This window comes from Neovison vison, chromosome 1, assembly GCF_020171115.1.
Source record: "Neovison vison isolate M4711 chromosome 1, ASM_NN_V1, whole genome shotgun sequence".
Lineage (NCBI taxonomy): Eukaryota > Metazoa > Chordata > Mammalia > Carnivora > Mustelidae > Neogale > Neogale vison.
Window position 1 is genome coordinate 73,658,099 of NC_058091.1, and position 26,322 is coordinate 73,684,420.

A 26,322-nucleotide genomic window follows, 5' to 3' on the forward strand; every position below is an offset into this window, starting at 1 on the left:
ACTCCTCTCACAGTTTTGGGCTAGATTCAATTCATAAGAGATTTGTCTTTCTTCCTTTCTACTTAAATTTATTGAAAACTACTATTTGCATGGCTATTTGCCTTTTTAAAAGCAATTGTTCATAATTGAGGCAGATTTTCCCTTGTAGAATTCACAGCTGTGAAGAGAAAGTTCTTTGTCCCAGTGAGTTAATAAATAGGCTTTTGTGAGAATTTATGGGAATATTTTTCCTGATTAAAGAGTCAAAGACTAAGAGTCTGTTGTTCTTGGTGCTGATAGAATCAAAACACCTGCAGCTGAGCATTTTACACTTTGAAAAGCAGAACTAACATAAGGCCGTCTTTTGCATCGTGAGTAGTTTGACAGCTATGATTTTTCTTAAAAAATTAAAATTCAGACATGACCTTTGTTCCAGATTACAGTGAAAGCTCATTGAAGTGTGCAATCAAAATAAAACACAGGCAGTATTTCCTACACAGGATAGCTTTGTGCATTCTGTTAATAGTATATGGATATTTAACTGGCAAATATGAAGCCATTTACTATGTCCACTGATTTCTCTGTGTTAACACTCCCCTTTCTTGTTCCACTTTGCTTCTTAATCACCCTATTAATAAAAACCTTGTTTGGGGAAAATGCATCCCTGCTACAGGAAATCATCATTTAGTCCAACCGCTGCCACTGTCCGCTTTATTAATGGCAGTGCTGTTTCCATCCTAGTCTTGCTGTTATGTGTACTGTGAGGTTAAGAGCACATCTAATAAGCTAACCTTCCTGGGTGTTAAGTTCTGGCTCTGCTATAGTGGCAATGGCCTTGAGTGGGCTATTTATTTAGTCTCTGTCGCTTCAGTTTCCCTTTGTAAATGGGGATATTACTATATACCTCATATCCTTGTTCTGAATACTCGTTAACATTAGTTAACAGTGCCAACTCCCATCTCCTCAGTCTGTAGTCCTTTGCCCCATTTTATTTTTTCTGTGGCACTTATCACCGCTGGTCCTATATTGTTCAGTGTCTTTTCTCCTATCAGGAATGTGAACTGAACACACAGTTTTATTTTGGTCATTCCTGTAGTCCACGCCTAGACAACCTGGCATAGGTAGTGCTTAGTAGGTATTTGCTTGAAGACTCTAGATGCTGGGTTAAGAACTAGGTTTTTTTCCTGACAACTATTGACTTTAACTTTACTATGCATTTTTTTTTTCACAGTATGACTCTAGCATTCCCTACTCCCAGATTTTCACTTAGTCCAGGTTTTCTCATTTGGCCACCATTCACTTTAGAAAGATACTTTGGGGTTTTAGAAATAAACATAAAATAAAAACTAAATTCTTATTTCCCAAAGCAAAGGATAAGTAGCACAATTAAAATGCTGACATCATTTTCAAAGGGAATTATTAAAGACTGTATAGTAAACTGAATTGTATACTTAGCCAGAGTCTTTGAACTTGCAGTTTTTAATATAACGTATCTACCTATAAAGATCTATGGAGATTTCAGATTAGATAATTAATAGTACTTTATGACTAAAGCACATATACTTAATATTTTTTCTTTTCTCTTTTGCAGATTAATGACTGCAGAGAGTGAAATCAGATTTGTCCACAAAGACATGGGTATAATACCAAGCTGGGGCGGTGCTACCCGACTAATTAAAATCATTGGCAGTAGGCAGGCTCTCAAAGTGTTAAGCGGGGCTCTCAAATTGGATTCAAAAAAAGCTCTAGACATAGGAATGGCTGAAGAGGTCTTGCAGTCTACAGATGAAACTGAATGTCTAAGGGAGGCACAAGAATGGCTAAAGCAGTTTACCAGAGGGCCACCGGAAGTAATTAGAGCTTTGAAAACATGTGTTTCTTCAGGCAAAGAGCTTTGTTTCGAGGAGGCATTACAGATTGAAAAAGACCTAGTAGGAACAGTTTGGGGTGGACCTGCAAATAAAGAGGCTATTGCCAGGAAAGGAAAATTTAATAAATAGTTTTTAAAAATATGATGTACTACAAAGGAAAACCCCAGTGATTAACATTTATAGAAGTTAAATATCATAATTACTTTGAAGGCTACACTAGTATTTGATTTGTTTTTAATCATTTTTTTGAATAGGTGAAGTTATTGACCTAGTTTCCAGTATATTTAGGTAATTATCAAGTAATCTGAAATATTCAGCTAAAATATCCCACACTTGACTTAAAAGTTGTCATCAATTCCCACACTGGTTCTTACCCTACAACCCAAACAAAGACCAGTTTTTTAAAAGGAAAAAACCTTTCCACAAAACCTACTCCTGGATTATTATTTTTTTTTTAATATAGTATTGGTTTTGTCTTACCTGGAAATAATTTACAAAGATAACTTAATGAAAATTGTGCTAAAGAACAAAAAGTGGAGAGAGGTCAGGGACAAGATAAAAAAAAGGTATGACCGATCATTTTCTTCTGCTCTAAGCAGCTAAGAGGTAAAGAATTGGGGAGGGGGCACCTGTGGATCAGTTGGTGGAGCATGTGACTCTTGATATTGGGGTTCTGAGTTCAAGCCTCACACTGGGTATAGAGATTACTTAAAAATTAAAGAATAAAATAATTATAATAAATATATATTATAATAAATAAAATAAATAATTTTAAAAAAGAATTGGTGAATGGCTCTTCTTTTATTATTTTTTTATGGTTCTTCTTTTAAATAAAAAAGCTTCCCTCCTACAAATTTGGAGTCTTATTTGGTATTTTAATAACCTAGTTTTCCATCTTAAATTCTCTCCCAAACAAGTCATCATGTGGAAAGTCTACTGACTCTACAAAATTGGCCATTATGTGTATGCCCTGGAATTTCTGAACTAGTAATAAGTACTACTGTTTACTTAATAATAAAATTTAACTTTACATCAAAACTTCCTAAGATGTCAAAAGGACTCATGAAGCATCTAATAACATTTGCATTATAGATCAGATTTCTATTTTCTTCTGAAAAGTAGCTGAACTTTCTTTTCCATAACTAGCTATATTCTAAAAGTAGACTTAATACAAATGTACAACTCAAACTTATATGATCATCTTATAATACAGGCTCTAAAAAGCATGTAAGTCAAAGAATTAACTCCCAATTCTAACCTATCACAACAAGAGATAAAAGATACTTTCAGCGTAAGGACAGTTTTTATTTGCTATGGTAACATTCAATTCACATTTGAAAAACATATTAAAAATAACTTGTATATGCTTTAACACGATCCTACTGTTTTGAGTTAAATATATTAAGACAAACTCACATTACCATTTTTCAGAAACAAATTCTGGATTACCAAGTTAACCCAAGACTTCCTATTTTACCACAAATTCTACATTTTATGTAAAGTAAATTTGTGTCTACTAATGCTGTTTACAAATAAGCCTACCATTTAATTAGTATCAGACCACTAGTGAAGACTGGCAATGAAAATCCAATATGTATGGTCTCTACTATCAGTTATATAAGAAATTCAAGTCTCACGAGCTTTAGGTTTATTTCCATACATACTTATTCCATGCAATTGCTTGTAGATTCTGTTTAAATATTCTCTGAAAAAACTTTCCTGAGTAGGTGACTAAGCTGAATACAACCATTTCAAACCACCACCTGTTTACTGACCTTTGGCCGCAAATGTCAAAATGTTTCCATCCTCTTTCCAGACGCAAACAACAGACAAATTATTTTTTGATAAACTCTAGTATTTATTAAATTATAAATTCTGTAATCAAAAAGAAAAATGCAGGTCAAGAGAAACCTCAAACTACAAGGACTACACAGCAAAGCCTATGGGAAACGCCGTGAAGTATGTTACAGACAAGATTCTGAAACATGAGTTATTAGCTGTTTTCTTTACATTTCCATTTCAGTAACTTTAGTATTTAATAGCTGTTATTCATCTATTTTAAAATCCCAAATTCACATTTATTCTCACATTAATTAAGCTTCCTGTTCATACCAATACCAACATCTCATAGATGCCAAATCTGAGTTATGGTTCTATGTCAATCCATGCAGAAAAATAAGACACAACGCAAGAGTCAGATGAGGACTGTTAATGCACAGATAATACACACATGTTGGCCAAAAGAATTGAAGAAATTTTAAAAATATATAAAATAAACAGACTTCAAGAAAACTGGGTTATTACTAAACCGCTCTCAACTATTAACGCCAAAGTTCCTTATATTAAATAAATTCCTCAACAGACATGTTAGACATTTTAATTACAAGTCTGTCCTCCCCATACCCTTTCCCACCCCAACTCCCAAAAATGCACTACCAGGGATGAGTATAATGTTATGTGGGCAGAAATTTACAGATAACCATTTTAACTTTGAGCATGGAGCGGAAGGCTTTAAACTTCAGTTACTGTGCACTGTCCATCGGGCCTTCTAGATCTGACACCAGCATTCACTGTTCCACCCCCTGCTGCTGACAGATCAGTTACTGATCGATCTGATCGATCAGATACTGTCTGGTTTGCATTAGGAACTAAAAGTCTCTGTTGCGTCAAGGAGTGTTGTGGAACAAGCGCAGATACATCCTCACTATCACTACTGGCATCTGATTCGGTTTCTTCAATGGAAGTGTCTGGTGCCGGTACCCTGCCTGAAGATGGCGATTCACGTTCTTCTTCTCCTTCCCCCCTATGACTCCTTTCAGCTATGCTGTCTCCGCTGAGCTGCAAATGAGCAAAAGAGTCTTCCAGAGAAGTGCTTGCATCAGGGGATGGTGTTGCAGGGCTTGTTAACTGACCATCTACTGATGTCAGGGGCCTTACAGAAGACACTAGAGACTGAATGGAAGAAGCTCCACTCTGTGCTGATACGCTGTCCGCTCCGTCGGCAGAGCTCTCTCGCGCTAGGTTTACGGTATTAGCGTCACAGTCCAGCCTAAGTCCAGCTACTCCCTTCTTTGGTATATCTATTATATCCCGCTTAATCTTCCTGCGACGTCCATGTTCATTTCTCCTGTACTGAACCATATTTTCAAGATCAGCAACATACAGAAACCCAGCAATTAACATTTCAGTGCTCTTTTTACCTTTGGAAAAAGCGTCTTCCAGTTCTCTACTAGTGCGCTCATCATACTGCCACCACCCATTTCTTCCTTCGTAATACCATGCATATTCACCATTTCCTCTACTCGCGGCCTTGAGTTCTTCTGGTGACAATAAGGTTGGCTTGTCAAGGAAATCTTCAGGGATTTCTTGTCGACAGAGGGCACATCGCTTTCCAAGCCATGAAGCTCCCTTTACACACAGATAGCAGAAAACATGCTTACAAGGCAGACTGACTGGGTGAACACATGTTTGCAGACAAATGGCACATTCAGGGACAGTTAGAGAAGGTGTAGTATTCGCACAGGACTCATTCGCTTTCCTGTTCGTAGGAAGCATGTTTATTGAGTGATCAATTTCACCACAGCCAGCCATCCTAAGAAAAGGAAAGAAAATACATGTACTATTAAAATTGTATTTCAACTCTTCCAATATAATTCAACAATTCATATTATTATTAAGCATCTATTATATACGTGTGCTACACAGTGGACAATGAGAAAACAAAAACGAAAGCCCACCTGCTTATGGAGAAGACTGACATTAACAAAATAAACACACACATGGATGTTAACAGTACAATTCTGCTAAGTGCTAGGAATGAGAAGTACATGGTAGTGAGCCCTAGATCTAGATTTCTAACAGTTGATTTTAGGTTTCTTCCTGGATGTCTTGAGAGCAAAAAGGAAAACTGAACTCATTATCTGTTTCTTCCTTATTTACTCCATAAAAGCTCTACTCTCCCACCCCATGATACCATTATCCACCTGCTTTTTCAAGCCAGAAATCCATCACTGAAACTGCCCTTCTACTCCTTGCATCCAAAACATCAGCAGGTCTTATCAATTTTATCCTAAGTATCTCCTGAATCCACCTACTATGCATTTCTACCCTTCCCTAGCCACCAAGTAAATACTGTTTATTAAATAACTGAAAATGCCTTTTAACTGGTCTAGCCTGACCTCTTGCTTAAAAAGTTGATTTTAGGATAGACTAGGACCTATAAGCCCTGCAATAGTACTGCCCCCCACCTCTCACACTGGCCTCATCTCTAACAGACTTCCCCTTGATCAGGCTTCCAACCACACCGGCCGCTCCCTTCAATCGGTTTTCTCTATATGAACATTTCTTTACTTCCTGCCTTCCACATCCCCCATGGACTGACTAATACCCATCTTATCCCTCTTGAGGAAGTCTCCATGACTAGGTCAAATCACCCTTTTTTTTTTTTTCTTTAAATACCTTATTACCACGTACTTCTCCTTACTAGTACTCATTAGAATGTCAGGGTTACATTTGTATGTATGTTTATTTTGTTAATTTAAGTCTTCCCCATAAGCAGGTGGGATTTGTAAAGGCAAGACACAGATCACTTTGGCTCGTCTCTGTATTCCCAAACAAGACCTGGCAGAGAGAGAACACTCAAATATTAGCTAAGAAAATGAATGTTTTTCAGTGGAGAATAGAGTACCATCATATAAAATAGATGTTTTGAGGGGCGCCTGAGTGGCTTGCTTCCCCCGCCCTGCCTGCCTCTCTGCCTACTTGTGATCTCTATCAAATAAATAAACTTTTTTTTTTAAAAAAAGATGTTTTGAGTTTTATTTTTTAAGATTTTTATGTATTTGTCAGAGAGAAAGCATGCATAAGCAGAGGGTGCGGCAGGTAGAGGGAGAAGCAGACTCCCCACTTAGCAAGGAGCCCCATGCAAGGCTCAATCCCAGGACCCTGAGATCATGACCTGAGCTAAAGGCAGAGGCTTAACCGAACCACCTGAATGTCCCTTTTATTTTACTTTATTATTTTTTTTTCTTTTAGACAAGAAAACCATGGGTATTTATCAAATACAGAAGTAGTCAGCCACCACTACAACCCCAGAGCTTCACATACATCCTCCCTTTAAGCCGGAGATTATCCCAGTTTAATGGGAAGGAGGAAACAGTTCAAAGAGAACTCAAACCCTGTTTGAAACTAGCCCACAGCCTATACACCAGACTATAAGCACCATGAGGCCAGCTTCAGTGCTCCTTTTCCTCCTTTTACAACCACCAAGACCAGCGTTCAGATCCGATGGGAAAGGGAGCATAACATTAATTTAAACCACCTGGCTGACAAATATTATTTATTTATTTATTTTTAAAGATTTTATTTATTCATTTGACAGAGATTACAAGTAGGCAGAGAGGCAGGCAGAGAGAGAGAGGAGGAAGCAGGCTTCCTGCCGAGCAGAGAGCCCGATGCAGGGCCCGATCCCAGGATCCTGGGACCACGACCTGAGCCAAGTTAAAGCAGAGGCTTTTAACCCACTGAGCCACCCAGGCACCCCTGACAAATTTTTTTAAAGAACTTACTTGCATATACCTTGGGAATGTATAAAAATTCTGTCAGTGCACTTAAAGATCAACCCAGAAGCAGCACACTGAAGACTATAATGATAAATTGCAGATGGCCAAGGGAGAAAGGTGACGTGAAATAAGGTAGCTATTACACAAAGAAACCACTGCTAGATAAGAAATCTAAAAACCTGAGTCTCCCTCTTCCTTACTCTTCAGCACCCAGTTAAATCCAGTCTAAATTTCCTTACCTACAAATCTGAGTTTATAAAACTTAAGTGAGAACAGCCAAAAACCACAAAAACCACAAACACCAAACAAAAATACTTTGTAATCACTAAAGCTTCACAAATGTTACAATCCTGTAAAAAGGGAGAAAATGACATGAATGTTGAAACTGCCCGAAAGGGAAAGGGGCAAGGTTTGTTAAACTGGATGATACTGAGCTTAAACACTCACATAAAATTTGTTAATTTCTGCCTTATTGAGTCATATGAACATTTATTTAAAAATTACCATAGTCCATATATGATGCTGAGGTTTTTTCCTTTTCCTTTCCTTTCTTTCTTTCTTTGACACAGAGAGAGAGAGACTGAGAGGGAACACAAGCAGGGGGAGTGGGAGAAAGGAGTAGCAGGCTTCCTGCTGAGCAGGGAGGTTGATGTGGGGCTCGATCCCAGGACTCTGAGATCAGGACCTGAGCCGAATGCAGACACTTAACAACAATGCTGAGTACTGAAGGATCTAAAGATACATGCCTACTTTGTTAAATAAGGAAACACACATACAAGCAAAGCAGATAATCACAATATCACAATATGGTCTAATTCCTGCAATAACATGTTGGGATGCTTATAAAAAGTAATAATGAGGGGGCACCTTGGTGGCTCAGTTGGTTAAGGCTCTGCCTTTGGCTCAGGTCATGATCTCAGGGTCCTGGGATCGAGCCCCACCTTGGGCTTTCTGCTCAGCGGGGAGCCTGCTCGCCCCCCGTCCCGGCCTCTGCCTGCCTCTCTGCCTACTTGTGATCTATCTCTGTCAAATAAGTAAATAAAATCTTTAAAAAAAAAAAAAAAAGTAATAATGAGAGAGAGGTTAGAAGATGGACATGGATATAAATTATGGGGTGCAGAGGTGTCTGGGGAGTGGAAGAATTTGAAGGCAGAGACACATACATGGCCCTGGGTCATATAAGCAATGGAACAGCAAGACATGAAGTTACAAAGGTGATCAGAAGCTAAATCATTAAAGTCTTTTTCTGCCCAGCTAAAGAAACATCTGATTTGATTTTTATCCCATAGAACTAGGAAACCCAGATATTTTATAAATGTAATCCTTTTTTAAATTTTTTAAAGATTTTATTTACTTATTTGACAGAGAGAGATCACAAGTAGGCAGAGAGACAGGCAGAGAGAGAGAGGGGGGAAGCAGGCTCCCCGCGGAGCAGAGAGCCCGATGTGGGGCTTGATCCCAGGACCCCAAGATCAGACCTGAGCCAAAGGCAGACGCTTAACCTACTGAGCCACCCAGGTGCCCCAACCTAGATATTTTAAAAGGGCAGAAAATGATAGAGGAGTGCACCAGTGATATGTAAAAAAAGACTGAGAACCAGAGGTGAAGGTCTCACAGAGATTGGCAACCATTAATTAACTGCTGCTTAAAATGAATGACCGTCTCTCTGTACCACTGATTCTGCTGTTTTAAACAAGGAATAGGAATTTCTGCCTTTTTCCAAGATCAAGCATTCAAAATTGGGTAAAGTCGTAACAAAAGGTATAGTCAGTAAAAATAGTTATGCTCATCAAAACTTGAGAAACAATCCTCTTAGGCTTTAAATCACAGCACATCCAGTCGAACAATCTATTCTCTTACTGCTTTCTCCTGTATCCTTGGTTCTACAATACACAAGGTTCAAAATGATAGCAAGTTTTGGAAAAGATTATATCTGTCTAGAAAAGGAAGTGGCTCACAGTCTCAGTGGAAAGAACGGATCATTATGAAATACTTGATTTCCAAACCTTTTTTCAACCTTTAATTCCATTTCCAATCAACTCCTTTACCAGAAACTCTAGGTTACACAAACTAGTAAACTAACTTTTTCCCAAACTATGTTAAGTTCTACCAGATAGGAACTCTTACATGTGTTAGGCACTTAAAAGAGCTTCAAAATATTTTTAAATAAACACTTGCCTTCAAAGATCTTGTCACTTAACAATCTAAGTGCAGCAAGTGAAAGCACTTGCTTCTCAACTGTTTAATCAATGCTGTCCACCTATTTCCCCAGAAAGAACTCGCCGTGCACAATACATTCTGTTAGGCTCCCTACAACTCATATGTATTTCTTAAATACAAAATCTTAGTACTTCCCAAAATGACGAGAGATAGAATACCACATATTTCGATTTACCTTTGGCAAAAGATTCAGAATACTTTTGTCTGTTCCAAGAAACTTCATACTGTGGTAACCGTCTATGTACATTACTTTCAATTCTGCCAAATATAAGCAGTACCTAATGTACCTGTAAGAGGTTTTGAAAAAAATCACACACTCACACCGTGCTTCTTCTGAGTCTTCAGCTTTCTCACCAGTAAAGTTGGGATAATTCACATTCAACTCAAGGTTATTGTAAAGTGAATAAATTAAATGAAAGCATAAACCTGAATATGAAAGCCTCTTTTAATTCATGAAATGAAGTCCTACTGCTTCATTTAAACCTCAGTATTACTTTAAACATTTTGGGAACAGAAAAAACTAAAATTAGATACAGAATGGGAGCACAAGTATTCTTACATACCTTTCAATTTAGGTTAAATAAATCAACTGTTAATGAAAATTTTATTTTATTTTTTTAAGATTTTATTTATTTGAAAGAGAGAGCAGAAGGGGAGGGAGAAGCAGACTCCCTGTGGAACAGGGAGCCCAATGCAGGGCTCAATCTCAGGACCCCAGGATCATGACCTGAGTCCAAGGCAGATGATTAACTGACTGAGCCATTCAGGCCCTGCACCCCTCTCCCCCCACTTTATTTTTTAAATTTTATTTATTTGAGGGAGAGTATTGTTTGAAATACTTTACACCTAATCCTCAGATTACCCTATAAAATGGGTCCACTATTTTCCTCATTTTACAGATAAGGAAACTGAGATATAGAAAGCTCAGGTGATATGCCCAAAGTCACAGGCTCCATTCGTAAATGACTGAGCCAATTCCAAATCTATGTTTCAAACCCAGATGGACTAACTTCAGTCTGCACTCTTGGCTACTAATGAATGCCTCCATGATAATTACGGCCATGATAAAATATACTACCCAAGAGGAAATGCTGCGAAGACCTTGTACATTATGTTATCTTAGTAAACTTAAACATTTTCTCTAAATACCAATGGTTTTAAACATTTTTATTATGTATTTATTTTTAAAAACTTTATTTGTCCGAGAGAGAGAGAAAGAGAGAATGTGAGCGCATATGTGAGCACAAGAAGGGGGAGTGGCAGGCTGAGAAGCAGGCTCCCTCTGAGCAAGAAGCCTGATGCGGGGCTCAATCTCAGGACCCTGGGATTATGACTTGAGCTGAAGGCGGACACTTAACCAACTGAGCCACCCAGGTACCCCAGTTCTTAAACATTTCTAGATTACAGCATTATTAAGAATAATCTGATGAAACGTTACATATAATTTCAAAGGGTTCAGGATCTCTATGAAGCTGGTCTACATATGAACTCCAAAGTAGGCAAAAGGAATTCACTGAAAGATTTTATGTAAGGAAGTGATAGGCTTAGTTGTTTATTAAAATCATTTGGACAGCTTTTTGGAGGAAGACTCAGTGGCATGGGGCAAAAGAAACTAGGATTTACAGTAATTCAGATAGAAGATAATGGGAAGGAGGATGCAGATGTAAGGTTCCAACAAATGAATACAAGAAATACTTAGGAAATGAAAGTATTTGCTTTCTGATCATTGGTGGCATACCCATCACGATTCAGAATCTGCGAAGAGAGTACTGTTTCAGACATAATGACTCTGAGATACTTATAAGATCTCTGGATGAAGATAGGTAGTTGACAGCTCAATTTACTAGACTGGTACTCTGAAGAAATCTAACCTGAAAAAAAGTCTGATGAGTCACCAATACATGGTTCTTTATGGAGACACGAAAATGAGTGAATGCCCAAATTAAACCTGTAGAGAGAGCAGACAAAAGGCCCAACCACAGAACCTTGGATTATTCCAATGTTTACTAATGAGGCAAATTAGCTTACAAAAAATATTAAGAAATGGTCGAAGAGAGATGGGGAATAAAGAGGCACCATCACCAAAAAAGCTCCAAGGGAGACATTTGAAAAAAAGACGGGTCAAGCAAGGAGAAGACTTAATAAAAGTTAACTATTAAACTCATGAAAATTTCCACTTTTATAGTGAAATGTATGGTGTAAAAGTTGTAAGCAACACACACAGCTATTTTGATTTCCCAGATCAAGCCTCCTATCAATAACTCTTCACTCAGTCAAGACAACTTCCTTTCCCTATTCCCCCAAAGACTATTACACAACTTCTCCAACTTCTTAGTTTAGAGATATCCTGGACTCTGTTATCATTCAAAAATTAGGTAAGGGTGAATCCCTGAAATTTATCTTTATCCTTACTCTACCTTATCATCACTCCTCTTGGCTCAAGACAGAGTATTGCTAGTTGTTTTGAAAAGCTAACCCCTCAATTTCTGGCATTAGTACCATCCCAATTCCCTCAAGATTTTGGTTCATATTCTCTACCCCTAAATTTCAGTATCAACTACCATGCTTAGTTTAATGATCTCTGTCTCAATATAATTGATTCCACTGCACTGAATGATATGACCACCAACTCTTTTTCTAAAAGTTTATACTGTGCATTTCCATGATGGTACTTTCTCCCAATTTTCCTTTCTATTTTATTGTTTTCTCTTTTCTCTAGTTGCCCTTAAGTACCAGTATTCTTCACAAAGGTGCTGTCTGTGGTCCTATTTTCACACTATATTCTGTGTCTACACAGTCTACTGAATATTTCAAATTAATACATATACTACCACGACTCCAAAAATCTAATATCCAGAACATGCCACCTGTATTTCCAATCTGTATTCAAAGAATTTACCTCAATATTCTCCAAGAACCTAAAATAAAACAGGACTAAAATAAAAATTTCTGCTCTCCTAAACATTCATTCTCTTTCCTGTTTTTGATCTTGCCTAAAACTCAGAGCCATTCTGGATGCTCCCTTATTCCTTAGCCACTTCTCTTTTCCGTGACAGAAACCTTTAGAATGTATGCCCTTTATTCCCAAAGCCTGTAATCCCAATTCTGGCTTCTTGGATACACTCTTGTACTAACTTCCCAAGTGGACTCCCTGACTTCGGTCCTTTCTCCTCCTCATCCCTTTTTCTCAGTTTAATCATGTCTAATTAGTCTTCTTTCCAATCTTCAATAGTTTTCTACTGCCTACATTATCTAATCCAAATTCCTAAGCACTGGCTTCCGAGTATATGGACATAAGCCTTTAGAGTAACGCAGACTTAACTAGAATCTTGGCTCCATCATTTATTTTTAATACATGGACCTTGGAAAGCACTTCCCAAACCTCTCCAAAAGAAAGAATTAGCTGGTGTGCTCTACCCTGGAAATTCGCACGTATCTGCTTTACAGTCTAAAAATCTGTGTTTTTAACAGAGAAATTTGGAAAACACTGACCTAGGGCAAATGATTTCATCTTTCTACTTCTGTTTCTTCACCAATAAATGAGCTATTATCATTTTTCACAGTAATTAAATTCAATATTCCAAATAAAATACCCAGTAAGCTCCTAGCAATATAGGAGGTACTAAATACTCACTCCCTTTACCAACTCTGACATCTCTTCCTATCTACCGCACTTTGCCACATGGGATTGCTCCCTGACTCCCCTAAGATACTCTGATATTTAGGGAGCTGTGCCCCTCCCTCATTCCCTTGACTTGAAAAACATTTCCTAATTTTCTCAGCTTGTTAAAATTCTGTTTATTCTTCATGATCAGGCTAAAAGTTCTTCTCACTCTGGACCATCAGAGGGACTAAATCCTCTCAGTTCCAAAAGCATCTTATTATTACCTCAATATGGCATTTCTTCCACTGTTTAATTAATATTTATGGTTCACTTCCTAGACCACAATCTAGCTCCTTGATGACCAGCACCTATAATATTTAACCTACAGGATTTAAACACACACACACACACAAACACACACACACACGGGCAGATAACATATGAATAAGATTAAATAAAAGACATATTTGCCCCAATTTATTTATTTATTTTTTAAAGATTATTTATTTATTTGACAGAGAGAGAGATCACAAGTATGCAGAGAGGCAGGCAGAGAGAGAGAGAGAGAGAGAGAAGCAGGCTCCCTGCTAAGCAGAAAGCCCTATGCGGGACTCGATCCCAGGACCCTAAGATCATGACCTAAGCCAAAGGCAGCAGCTTAACCCACTGAGCCACCCAGGCACCCTATCTGCCCCAATTTTAAAGAAAAATGCTTATAGGTTTCACTTTTCTTTTATCAGATTCTCAACACTAAGAATGATATTGCCATACTTTTAATATATAATTAAAGCATCATATTGAAGTAGATAGCAATAGTTACATGTCAAACTGAGATAACATGTGAAATAATACCTACAGGTTGGATAATGTTCATATTAACTTGGAAGACAGAAATATGTTCATCATGTAAAAATATACATCAAGAAAAGAATGACATTCAAAATGGGCAAAATCATGGTAATGTAATATTTTAAAGCATATTTCACAAAAACTAAACAATAGGAAAAACACAACTGGTAAAACTGGGGGCTAGAGTGAACTCAATTAAAATGCAGTATTATATCAAATTTTTAAAAAATCAACTAATCACGGCACTTAGGTGGTGCAGCTGGTTAAATGTCTGACTCGTGGTTTCAATTGAGGTCGTGATCTCAGGATTGTGAGATCAAGCCCGTGTCGAGCTCTGCACTCAGCACAGAGTCTGCTTAAGACTCTCTTTCTTTGTCCCTCTCTCCCCTACACTCTCTAAATCTTTATTTTAAAAAATCAATTTAAAGAACACTTCAATTTAGTTAAACAAGCTTTTAATAACTAGTATTTTTAAGTCCTGTTAATAACTAGTATTTTTAAGTCCTGTTAAGTCCCTCTTATTTATAGAATGTGATACTGTCTGCCTAGTTTGGTTTTTAAGTAAATTAGTATGAAAAGAGAAAGTAGAACCTAGAAGATCTAAAAATTCCCAGTTTTTTAGCCTTCTATGAGAAAATTCTTTTGTCTTGTTTCATTGACTTTTATAGAAATTTCCCCTGATAAGATTTCTGGATATCTAGATTAATAATAATTTAACGTGAATAAAATTACTAACTCAATAAAACATCTGAAACAATACAAAATGCTCATTTCGTATAATTAGAACTAAATATAATATACTTGGCTAATTGCATTTTATCAATTCATTTAATTTACTGCATCTTTGGGACAAACCATGATGCCATACTTACATTTCTATTACAGATCCCACAGCTGTCTGTCACAAAAATAAACAATCATCTTCACAGGCAGTCAAACAGTGTGAGGTATTTTGTCTTCCATTGCTGGTTCACTCTGTGCTGCAAAAGAAATTATTTCATCAACTTCTACAAAGATTAAGATCAGTAAAATTAGTCAATTATGTAAGATCCTTTAACAAAATTCAGTGGCAAATTTTATCTTAAAAATGAGAAAATTTCAAAACAAGAATACCAGCTTTCACCACAGCTTTCAACACAGTACTGGAAGTGCCATTCATTTCTTACAGGCTACTCAAAACAGAAACCGCCCATTGCAAAAGAATGAAGTTGGATCCCTACTTCACACCACATACAAAACTAACTCAAGACAGACCAACTACCTAAAATGGGATAAAACCATACAACCCTTAGAAGAAAACAGAGGGGTTTATCTTTAGGAAGTTGGGTTTTGCAATGGATTCCTAGATACGAATGACACCAAAAGCATGGGTAATAAAAGAAAAAGCAATTTGTGGACTTCATCAAAACTAAAACTTCTGGGCATTAAAGGACATTGTCAAGCAAGTTAAGTCAACCTACAGAATGGGAGACAATCTTTACAAATCATGTACTGGTAAAAAAACAAAACAAAACAAAAAACAAAAATAAACAAATCATGTACTGGTAAGGATTTCATATCCACAATACATTAAAGAATGCCTACAACTCAACAACAAAAGGACAAAAATTTTTTTTCAATGGACAAAAGATACTTTTTCAAAGAAAAAGATAAATAGATAAATAAATAAATAGATACTTCTTCAAAGAAGATGTAGAAACCGCCAATAAATACATGAAAAGATGCTCAATATTATTTGTTATCAGGGGAAATGTAAATCAAAACCACACAAACTGCTGCTTCACATCTATTAGGACGGCTATAATTAAAAAAAAAAGGGGGGGGGAAACAGGAAGCATTGGCGAGAATGTAAAAAACTGGAACCCTTGTACACTACTGATGGGAATGAAAACTAGTCCAGCCACTGTGACGTTTGGTGGTTCCTCAAAAAAATTGAACAGAATTATCATATAATCCAGCAATTCCACTCCCAGGTAAATACCCAAAAGAATTGAAAACAAAGACGGAAACAGATACTTGTATACCAATGCTCTCTGCAGAATTATTCACAAAAGTCAAAGGTGGACACAACCCAAGCACCCATCAGCAGAAGAATAAACAAAATGTGGTATACAAATACAGTGGAGTATTATTCACCCATAGAAAGAAAGGAAGTTCTGATACATAACATGGATGCACCTTGAAAGTATTTTGCTAAGTGAAATAAGCCAGACACAAAAGGACAAATACTAGGATTCCACTTAAAAGAAGTATTGAAAATAGGCATATTCAGGAGCACCTGGGTGGCTTAGTGGGTTAAGCCTCTGCCTTCTGCTCTGGTCATGATCTCAGGGTCCTGGGACTGAGCCCCTCATCGGGCTCTCTGCTCAGCAGGAAGCCTGCTTCCCCCCTCTCTCTGCCTGCTGCTCTGCCCACTTGTGATCTCTGTGAAATAAATAAATAAAAATCTTAAAAAAAAGAAAAAGAAAAGAAAATAGGTATATTCAGAGACAGAAAGTAGGTAAGTTACCAGGCGCAAGGGAGAGGAGCAAACAGGGTTACTGCTTAATGGATACAGAATTTCTGGTTAAAATGATGAAGCTGTGGAAATGTATAGTAGCGATGGTTGCACAACACTGTAAATGTAATTAATGACAATGAGCTGTACATTTAAAATGGCGAAGATGGTGAATTTTATGTTATTTATATTTTATCACAATAAAAATGTTTTTAAAGTCAAACAGGTTCTATATGGACAAATTAGCCCACATGCAATGTATTCCATAGCCACTGCCTTTCTACAAGAAAGTAGTGTGTGAAAAGACAAGGCCATCACATTAACTAGAACCTCCGGCTATGTATATGTATATCCACGTTTACAATTGTTAAGCCAAACTTCTCCCAAGATGCCTCTTATTCAGGGAATCCAGAAGCACCAACCAGAACATTTCAGCCATTAATCCTTCTTTTAGTATTCTCTCCTGCCACTTCACGATGCCCAGTGCCGGGGGCATTTCACAACATAGAACTCAGAATCAAGCAAACATAAGGACTAAAAAGACTGTAAGCCTCACCGTAACTGCAAGAGGGAAGAGTCGAATTCTTCCAGCTCCATGTGCCTCTCACAATATAGGGGTTTTAATGTTTAAAGATAAATTATTTATCTTTTATAGAAATTTTTCCCGGTGAGATTTAATATGAGCTAGCTTATCCTACTTAATGTTTAACATTACAATCATCTGTTTTAGAACCAGAGGATTTTCAAAAGTGACTCAAAAAAAGTTTCTAAATAACCTTTTCATTATACAGACTTTGGAAACTTAGTCCACACATTATATGGATTCCATTGTCCTGACCACCGCCCCTACTCCCCACCACAAACCCTTTTACTTTACCCTTTAGGTGCCTACAACTTCCATGGCACCACAGGAGATGTCATTCATTTCTCTTCTACAGGCTACTCAAAACAGAAACTGCCCATTTTTACACACAGGACAGGAGGAAACATTCTACTATTCTATCATTATCACTCTTAACAAGAACAGTATTTCTTTGAAGGCTCACTACTGACTATGTAATTACCTACAGCTCTTCCAGCTTAACCTTGAAGGCAGTGACTTAATTTTCACTATTCATCATCCTCTCCATCCTAACTTCTGACACATTACTGTGAACCAGTTTAAATATGACCCATTCCAACTCCTAACTAAGAGGTTCTTAATCTTGCACCACTGAGGCTGCTTATCAGAGATATACATTCTCGGGCCCTAACCCGGGACACTCTAGGCCAGTAGACATGGATGGCATTTAAGCCAGGAATCTCACCTTAAGTGAAAGTGATGCAGGTAATCCATCGAATCCACTTTGAGAAAAACTGTACTCTGTTTTCAATTGTTATTATCCTAAATTCAGTAAATTTCACCTCCCTGTCCAACCAGCAAAAAAAATATGATGATACAAGTGGAACTATAAGTCACCTACAGTGCTACCTCTCTAAAATTGTAATCTCCGGGACGCCTGGGTGGCTCAGTTGGTTAAGCAGCTGCCTTCGGCTCAGGTCATGATCTCAGCGTCCTGGGATCGAATCCCACATCGGGCTCCTTGCTCGGCAGGGAGCCTGCTTCTCCCTCTGCCTCTGCCTGCCTCTGTCTGCCTGTGCTCGCTCTCTCTCTGACAAATAAATAAATTTAAAAAAAAAAAAATCTTAAATAAATAAATAAATAAATAAAAAATAAAATTGTGATCTCCGTCTTAGATTACAAACTCTGGTCCTTCCAGCTAACTTACTCATGCCCACAACTCTAATTTCACAAGGACCTCAAGTTTCTTGACAGCCTTCTTTTCTTAGGCAGTTGACAGTCTCATTTCTTTTCCTGCCCAATCTGGAACCCAATCATTTTAACTTATTTCCTTCTTTCTTAATAGAATACTTGTCTTTCACATCTGTCTCTCATCTAAACATTCTCCACAAACCCCCATGTCTGCACGCATCTTACAAAGTGACATCTCAGCTTCCATGCTTTAATCAAGGAATGCAGATAGAGAAAAATAGAAAATCCTTTTCTCATCTCTCATCTCATCTCTCCAACCAAATTCTGTCAACTTTTATCCTTAACACCTTTGGAATCTATCCTCTACTCTCTTGCCATTGCTAGTGTCCTCAGTTTAGACATGTATCACCTCTCATCTGAACTACTGTTCAGTCTATCATGCTTCACCCCTCAAATTTAAGCCTCTGAGTGATATGCTAAAAAGGCAAAATGGGCCTCCCATATGTGAATCCCCATTTTGGTTCTTCAATCTATACAATAAAGGCAAAGCTCCTAAGGACAGAATTCAAAGGCTTTTGACCTCAAACCTAAATCTCTCTCTAGTCTTACTTATCTCCTACCACCACTCTCACGGATTCATAACCTAGTTATACCAAATTACTCATACTTCCCTAAACCTCCCCTTTGTAGTTTTGTACTTCCTCCTCCTAATACAGTCTAGCTCTTTTACAGCTTATGAATTTTACCATAATACCACTTTCTCGGACTATCTCCCAAAATTTGTTCCCTCTACTATATTTCGTACATTCTCCTATTACTGTATGGGGATAACCCATACACTGAAAATATTTGTTTGCTTTTAACTTTCTATTAATCCATCAACCTCCTGAAGATAAAGACTGTATTTTATCTCTAAATGGTCAGTAAACTGCCAATCAGGTTTTGTTGACTTGAAGTGTTATTTCTTGGATGAAGGAATAACTTCTTAAAGTAACTGTTGAGAAAAATAAAATACTGAAATAAACTTATTCACATAACATCATTTGAACAAGCCAGCCAATAAAGATCTAAAGATAACCAAGTTCTAATCATTTCTTTAAAGAGCTTAAAATACAACAGAGGGAAGTTAATCTTACATTTACAAATGTAAGATTCAAGCCATCTTTATATCTTTTGACAAGCACATCATTCACCTACGGCTTTGTTCACTGGCAATGAATTCTCCAGAATGAGGATAAAAAAATAAGAATAAAACCAGTTTTAGTAAATCTTGCAAGCTACAGTGACCTTTCCAATTCCTATATCCCATGGATAATTTTCAAGTGGACCCTAAATGGATAACGGTTAGGGGGAGGAAAATAAACTAAAATCTATGTAGTATTCTAGATCCTCGCTATACAAACTGTGCCCCCAACAACTATATCAGCATTTACCTGGGAGTCCCTTACAAATGAAAAATCTGGAGCCCCATTCCATAGCAAGAATCAGATCTCCAGGTGGTTCATATGCATACTAGAAAGTTCATGAAGCTCTTGATAACCTTAAAACAACCCTGTATATATGACTATACCCATTTTATAAATGAGGAAACCCAAACCCATAAGGATTTAACCCCAAATCACAAAGCTATCAATATTGGGAGATGGGAAGTGTTTCTTTAAAAGTGTCTTAAAAACACTTTTAAAGTGTTTCCTTAAAAAAAAACTTTTCTTCTTCGGTGTACTCTATCTCAGAGAAGAAGTCTAGAACAGCAAAACCAAAGAGAAATATGATCCAAGCCCCATTTGTAATTTGAAATTTTCTATTAGCCACATTAAGAACAATAAAACAGGTAAAATTAATTTAAATACTTTAACCCCAAATATTTAAAACATTACCACTTCCAAATGTATTTCATATAAATTATAAATGTGGTATTTTATATGTTCATGTATATACTCTTTGAAATTTGGTATTTATTTTATACCTACAGCACTAACTCAGTTCAGACTAGCCACTTACCAAGTGCTCAACAGCTCTATGTGGCTAGTGGCTATCATATTGGGCAATGCCAGTTTAGAATGTCTTGCGTATTAACAATCTTTTGACATACCAAACTGGCAATTTATTACCAGAATTGCTGAATTAAGAAAATGAACTCCATGTTACTTTCTTCACACCTTTGCTGACACAGATAAAAAGAAAACTGCATTTTGTGTTGTAATCAAAACTGACTAGTTTCAGTGATACCAATTCTCCCAAGCTGATCCATCCACTATAACCTCTGAGAATTACAATGCCAAGTGGACATAAGACAGGGCATAGCATGTAAATATTCAGAATGGTCATATGTAGTAGTCCTTAGAAAATTTCTAATTTGTAACCGAAGATTTTTTTTAATGAGGGGAGAGGGAGGCTTTTCCTTTCATCCAAAGATGTAAGATAAAATAGTGAATTCTAACTATAAGCCAGAATTAATTTGGTAAACATAAATAATTCAAACATACATAATTCTTGCTTCAATGAATGATTTATAAATTATACACCAAACTCAATATAATTTATGAATTACTATAGTAAAATTTACCACACTATTTTGATATGCAAATATTAACTTTCTTTAGGTGAAAATTTCTACAGAAAAGAACTATTAGGAAGATAATATAAAAAGAGAAAAGATTTGGAGCACCTGGGTGGCTCAGTCTCTGCCTTCGGCTCAGGTCATGGTCCCAGGGTCCTAGGATCAAGCCCCGAGTAGGGCTGTCTGCTCAGCAGAGAGCCTGCTTCCCTTCCTCTCTCTCTGCCTGCCTCTCTGCCTACTGTGATCTGTCTGTCAAATAAATAAAAAAACTTAAAAAAAAAAAAGAAAAAAAAGAAAAGATCTGAAACTACATTACATATTTCTGCCCCTTAACAATTCTAGGGGAAAAAGATGATAGACTAAATTTCAAAATATATGAGTTTAGAGATTGTCAGTGAATTTAAGTCATTTACCCACTCAACCAATTAGTAAATAAGTATAACTGAAAATAAAGTAATACCATACTATTTATAATCTGTGACCACTCAACAAATTGACACTTCTATTATCTGAAATATGCTGTTATCTTCTCTGAAAATATCTAGGACTAATTACAATTCCACTTTTCAAGTCAGTCACAAAATCAAAAAACCCACCATTTTTCTCCACATAACAGATTCAAATAAATGATTATCTTTTCAAAAGAACTTATCAAAGAAAAAGGAAAGTATATAATAGCTAAAATATCAAATTATAAGGGGTGCCTGGTGGCTCAGTGGGTTAAAGCCTCTGCCTTTGGCGTCCTGGGATCAAGCCCCTCGTCGGGCTCCCTGCTCAGTGGAGAGCCTGCTCCCCCGTCTCACTCTCTACCTGCCTCTGCCTACTCGTAATCTGTCAAATAAATAAAAATCTTAAAAAATACATCAAATTATAAAGATTTGAAGACTTCCTATATTTTTCCAATTACTGACAGCTATTTAATAAAAGTTTTTACTCTTTAATTCAAAATACACAAAACAGAAAATGTTCTATATAAAAGCTAGCAGTGACAGAAAAAAACACTTCAATGAACCTTCCAACTTGTGGTATACAAACTCAAAAAAAAAAAAAGGAAAAATCAAAGACCAGTGAACGAAAAAATAGAGACGGGATATAATTTAGCAGATACATCTTAGTATTTCTTAAGAGTCTCAAATTGAGAGAGATACCTAAATGCCCTAATGTTTCCATTTTTAGCTTTCCCTCTCATCCCCTGCTAAAACTCAGCTTAGAGAAAACACAGGTCATACTGGGAAACAGAAGTCTTTAGTCAAAAATCATTTCAACTAAACGAGGGCCAACACTTGATATGCTTTTATTTTACCCATGTGGAAAAGCCTCTGAGTGATATGTTTAGAAGGCAAAATGGGCTTCCCATATGCGAAGCCCCATATTGGTTCTCCAGCCTATATAATAAAGGCAAAGCGCCTAAGGACAGCATTCAAAGGCTTTTGACCTCAAATCTAATCTCTCTCTAGTCTTACTTATCTCCTACCACCACTCTCACAGATTCATAATCTATTTATACCAAATTATTCATACTTTTCTAAACCTCCTTTTTGTAGTTCTGTACTTCCTCCTCCTAGCATAATCCAGCTTTTATAACTTATGAATGCTACTCTACTACCACTTTCTCTACCTCCCCAAAACTGTTCCCTCCACTACATTTTGCACATTCTTCTATTACTGTATGGGGATATACCCATACACTGAAATTATTCAAGCCCAAAATGAAGCTTGAACTCAGGACCCTAAAAGTAAGACCTGAGTTGGGATCAGGGTAGGACACTTAACCAACTGAGCTGCCCAGGAGCCCCAACACTACACTATCTTAAAGAATTACTTCCTTTATTGTTTACTCCTCCTCTTATAAAACATTACTGTATGGCAATCTATGACACTCCTCATATTCAAGCATTAAACCTTTACATCTCCCCACCAACTGTGGCCTCTGCATTTTATTTTAAGCAAAACATGAAATGTGAATGTGAACAAATACTGTCTTTTAATCTCATCAAACAGACATTTCAAAGCCTGCAGCCATTTTGTAAATGAGAAAGGCTCTGTTGCTAATTATATGTGTGACCCTGGTCAAATCCTAACTCCCATGTTATTTAACCCTTCTCTCTTTTTTCTGTAATTCTAAACGCCTTAACATAAATTTAACAGGTTTTATTTTAATTAATCCAAAAGGCAGTAAGCCATAAACACTAAATATTCCATAAATAGGCACAGGTGACTGTAGAAGAATGTTAATAAAATGGTTTCCATATCCACAAAGATTATTCCTAATCCAACCTGTTGTTTCACAAATTCATGTTCCTTAGGCATAATCAAGAACAAGGGAGGGGAATGTAAAAAAGGGTAGCACCCTCTGTTACTGACACTGGGAAAAAAAAAAAAAATCAACTACTCAGCTGACAGTACGTCAGGCATTTCATGCCAGTAAATGGCTAATACATAAAATAATCTCTAAACAGACTAATACTGTGAAAAGAAAAGACTAAATACTAACTTTTCCTTCCATATTAAGTTAAAAAATCATTTCTGGATCCATTAAAAAAAAAAATCTGTCCTAGTCTTTTAACAATTCAAATCAGTGGAAACTGAAACAAAATACTTTACCAGTTGACACGCGACTCCTAAAAGAAAAACGCCATTTCTCTTTTTCATCCTGATGTCTGATGACTAGCTGTTTGGAAAAATAGTTTCCCTGATGAATATAATTCTACCAAGTTTTTAACACGCAGTATATAACAAAAACTTTCAAATGTTTACCATTATTTTAATTTTGCCTACAACTTACATTGGCCCATTTGAAAAATAAATTCTAAATCGGAGAGCTGGTTTAACAAAATGTTTCAATTTAAGATACACAAGGCTAAAACAAACACACCCAAAAATCTATTTCTAGTGTAGCATTCACTTTTCTGGTTTTCTCTTTAAATCTGCTTGACCTATTTTCATGTGTTTTTGGAGCACTCAGACACTCAAGACAAACAGTATTTGCTGGTCATGAAAACAGCAGAGCCAACATCATAAATCCTATTATTTCTGTGGGTAATTTCTTCATGTGTCCTATATTCCACGTCTTTTTCAGAGTATAAACATAGATTCATTTGCTAAAAAGACAAAAAGTCTTAAGTCCTCCAATTTCTGTAATTATACACTGTTTTCAGTGCCAATGTTATACTTTCTCATCCTATTTAAAAAGTACACACACGGGGGCGGGGGGAGCGGAGTGCGCCCAGGCGCCTGAACTGTCAAGCTATAAAGACAATGCTTTTTCTACCATTTCTTGGCTTTATTCTTCCCTTAGTTCCAATATTACAAAAATATTACTTAAAATTTGAGTACTTTTCGAAATTTGATTAAGTGTGACTAAACTGGCACTTAGGATAGAAAAATAAAAACATATACGAAATGATTAACAAGAGAAACCTCCAGTTGCCAATATGTGTGTAAACGCAAAACAGTTTTACAGCCTTCTCTAGATCTACAGAAAATAAAACAGCGACAACAATGGAAGACCCATACTCTTTCAGATGGGATGGGGTGTGGGGGTAGGTAGGGAGAGAATTCGTACTCAGCAACCACAACAAAGCAACAGCCTCCGCTTTTAAGATGCACTGAGGGTTTGGGTCGGGGGGCGGCTCAACTGGTAAAGAAATCTCTTAATTGTTCCGAAGATTACTACTCATCAAAACAACGAGCATACGCAGCGCTGGGCTTAACCAGGGCTTAACCAGGAGGGACTGCTCTTCCTACTAGGCAAGACCCAGACACTGAGCAGGAGGAGGAAGGAGAGAGGGAAGAGAAGGAAGTAGCCAAAGACACTCCGGAAAAAGACAAAATACAGGGAACTGTACGCCCCGGCTGCGATCTGACCCAAGACCCGGGGAGAGGCCTCCACACGGGAGACAGGGCGCAGGACCTTCAAACCATAGCCGCCCTTAAATCTTGAGCACGGAAGGTCCCCCAGTAGAGGCCTGACACCACCACCAAGGGAAGAGGAGAGGAACCGGGTTGCCACCAAAGGCAGAGACGAGGACCCCGGCGGAAGAGGCTGCGCAGTAATGGCCGCTGCTCCTCCTCTCGCACCCCGACCGTGACCAGCTCCGGGCCGTCGCCCAGGGCAGGGGCTGCTGCGGCGGCGGACAACGCAGCGCCCGTCACAGTATTCTCGCCTGCGACAGCAATCAAGGTGGGGGAGGCGGGAAGAGCTGAACTGCCCCATCACGCCTGGGCGCCGAGAGCCGCGGCCGCGCCGGCCCAAGGGCGTCCACCTACGTACCCGCCCCTGACCTCGCCGCCGCCCCTCTCAGGCCCGGAGTGTAGGGCCGACCCGGAGCGCGTCGCTCCAGGAGGTGACACCGCGAGCCATCACGCCTTTCCCTGGGCTAGGACGTCAGAGTGGCTGACTTTGACCCTTCCCCGAAGAACCTCACCCTGACTCCAACCTCTAGCCGCAGCCGCGGCCGTCTCGCAGTCTTTCCTCCTCGGCCTTGGAGCCCGCAGCGGCCGGGAACGCGCGCGACGATCACGTGACGGCCCGTCGCGTCGCGAGGGGGGCGGGGCCACGCGGGGCGGAAGTAGAGCCTCGTACCGGGGCGCTCGCAGTATCCGTTCCGCGCGGTGTTTCTCCGCAACCCAACACTGAAGCGAGGGGTTGGGGATCTACTTGTTACTACCTTTGGAGACCTGCATTTTCTGCCTGGATTGTTCTAACGGCTTTGTATTGTGCTTTATTTCTGATTAGGTACCGGAGATCGAAAGAAGGCGGTCCACCGGTGAGATGTGGGGCAAAGCGAGGAAGACGCGTGTAGAACCGGCAGGTGGTGCTGCCCAGAAACCCCGCTTCGAGACCCAAGAGAAGCCTTTGGGCGCCTAGCTGGATTTGCAGAGTACTGCTTGTTCTCATAACAGCCGCAACGAAGGGGTTCTTTGAGAGTTGTAGTTAATTCACCGTCTGAAGGGCTGAGCAATTTAATCGAAAAAAAAATAGATCTTAATTTCCTTTTGGACCCATTTTTCTTCAACTAGAGCATAGGTAGCTGGAGGAAGAGATTAGTCAGAAGAATCTAAAACTGAAGGAATGGCTTATCTTGTTGCGTTCGTGTGGTTTTAACCGTCAAAACCGTGGCGGTATCCTCCATTACATTTTAGCATATACATTGTCTTTCTCGGAACTGATTATATTTTCTCAATTTATAGTAAAAAGGTGGAATAGCATGCGTTTTGTCTTTAAAAGAGTATATATTCCAACATTCCATGGCAGTATCTTACTTGCAGTGCTGCTGCATTTTTGAGACGTCATTAACTATTTTAAGTTTGGAAATTTCTAGTGACTATATATGTAGACATGTTTTACATACTCTTTTATTCTGAAGTCAGTATATTTCAAGGTTTTTATTCATATATATCAATATATAACAGATTCTTGAAGAGT

General features: G+C 38.0%; 2 protein-coding genes and 1 non-coding gene across 9 annotated transcripts in view; 1 reads left to right on the forward strand and 2 right to left on the reverse strand.

Annotated features, from left to right (window-relative positions):
* Positions 1-2,559, forward strand: part of ECHDC1 (ethylmalonyl-CoA decarboxylase 1) — a 71,369-nt gene extending 68,810 nt beyond the window's left edge. For all 3 annotated transcript variants that reach the window (XM_044249300.1, XM_044249319.1, XM_044249311.1), the window contains exon 6: positions 1,571-2,559. In XM_044249300.1, coding sequence (XP_044105235.1) covers positions 1,571-1,979 — 409 coding nt within the window. In that variant the 3' untranslated portion in view covers positions 1,980-2,559. The remainder of the gene's footprint in view (positions 1-1,570) is intronic.
* Positions 2,560-3,131: 572 nt separating this feature from the next.
* Positions 3,132-25,411, reverse strand: RNF146 (ring finger protein 146). 5 transcript variants are annotated; one of them, XM_044249341.1, is made up of 3 exons: positions 25,334-25,411; positions 14,957-15,064; positions 3,132-5,442 (listed from the first exon to the last, which is right to left on the reverse strand). In XM_044249341.1, coding segments are annotated over exons 2-3 (1,083 nt in total). In that variant the 5' UTR covers positions 14,959-15,064; positions 25,334-25,411; the 3' UTR covers positions 3,132-4,361. The 5 variants fall into 5 exon arrangements, with proteins under 5 accessions (XP_044105276.1, XP_044105267.1, XP_044105291.1 ...); XM_044249332.1 differs by having other exon boundaries at positions 25,322-25,411; XM_044249356.1 differs by having other exon boundaries at positions 14,957-15,059; positions 25,322-25,393.
* On the reverse strand, positions 7,026-7,158 carry LOC122898308. Its single transcript, XR_006382977.1, has one exon. It is a non-coding gene; the product is annotated as a small nucleolar RNA SNORA61 (small nucleolar RNA).
* Positions 25,412-26,322: the final 911 nt, after the last annotated feature.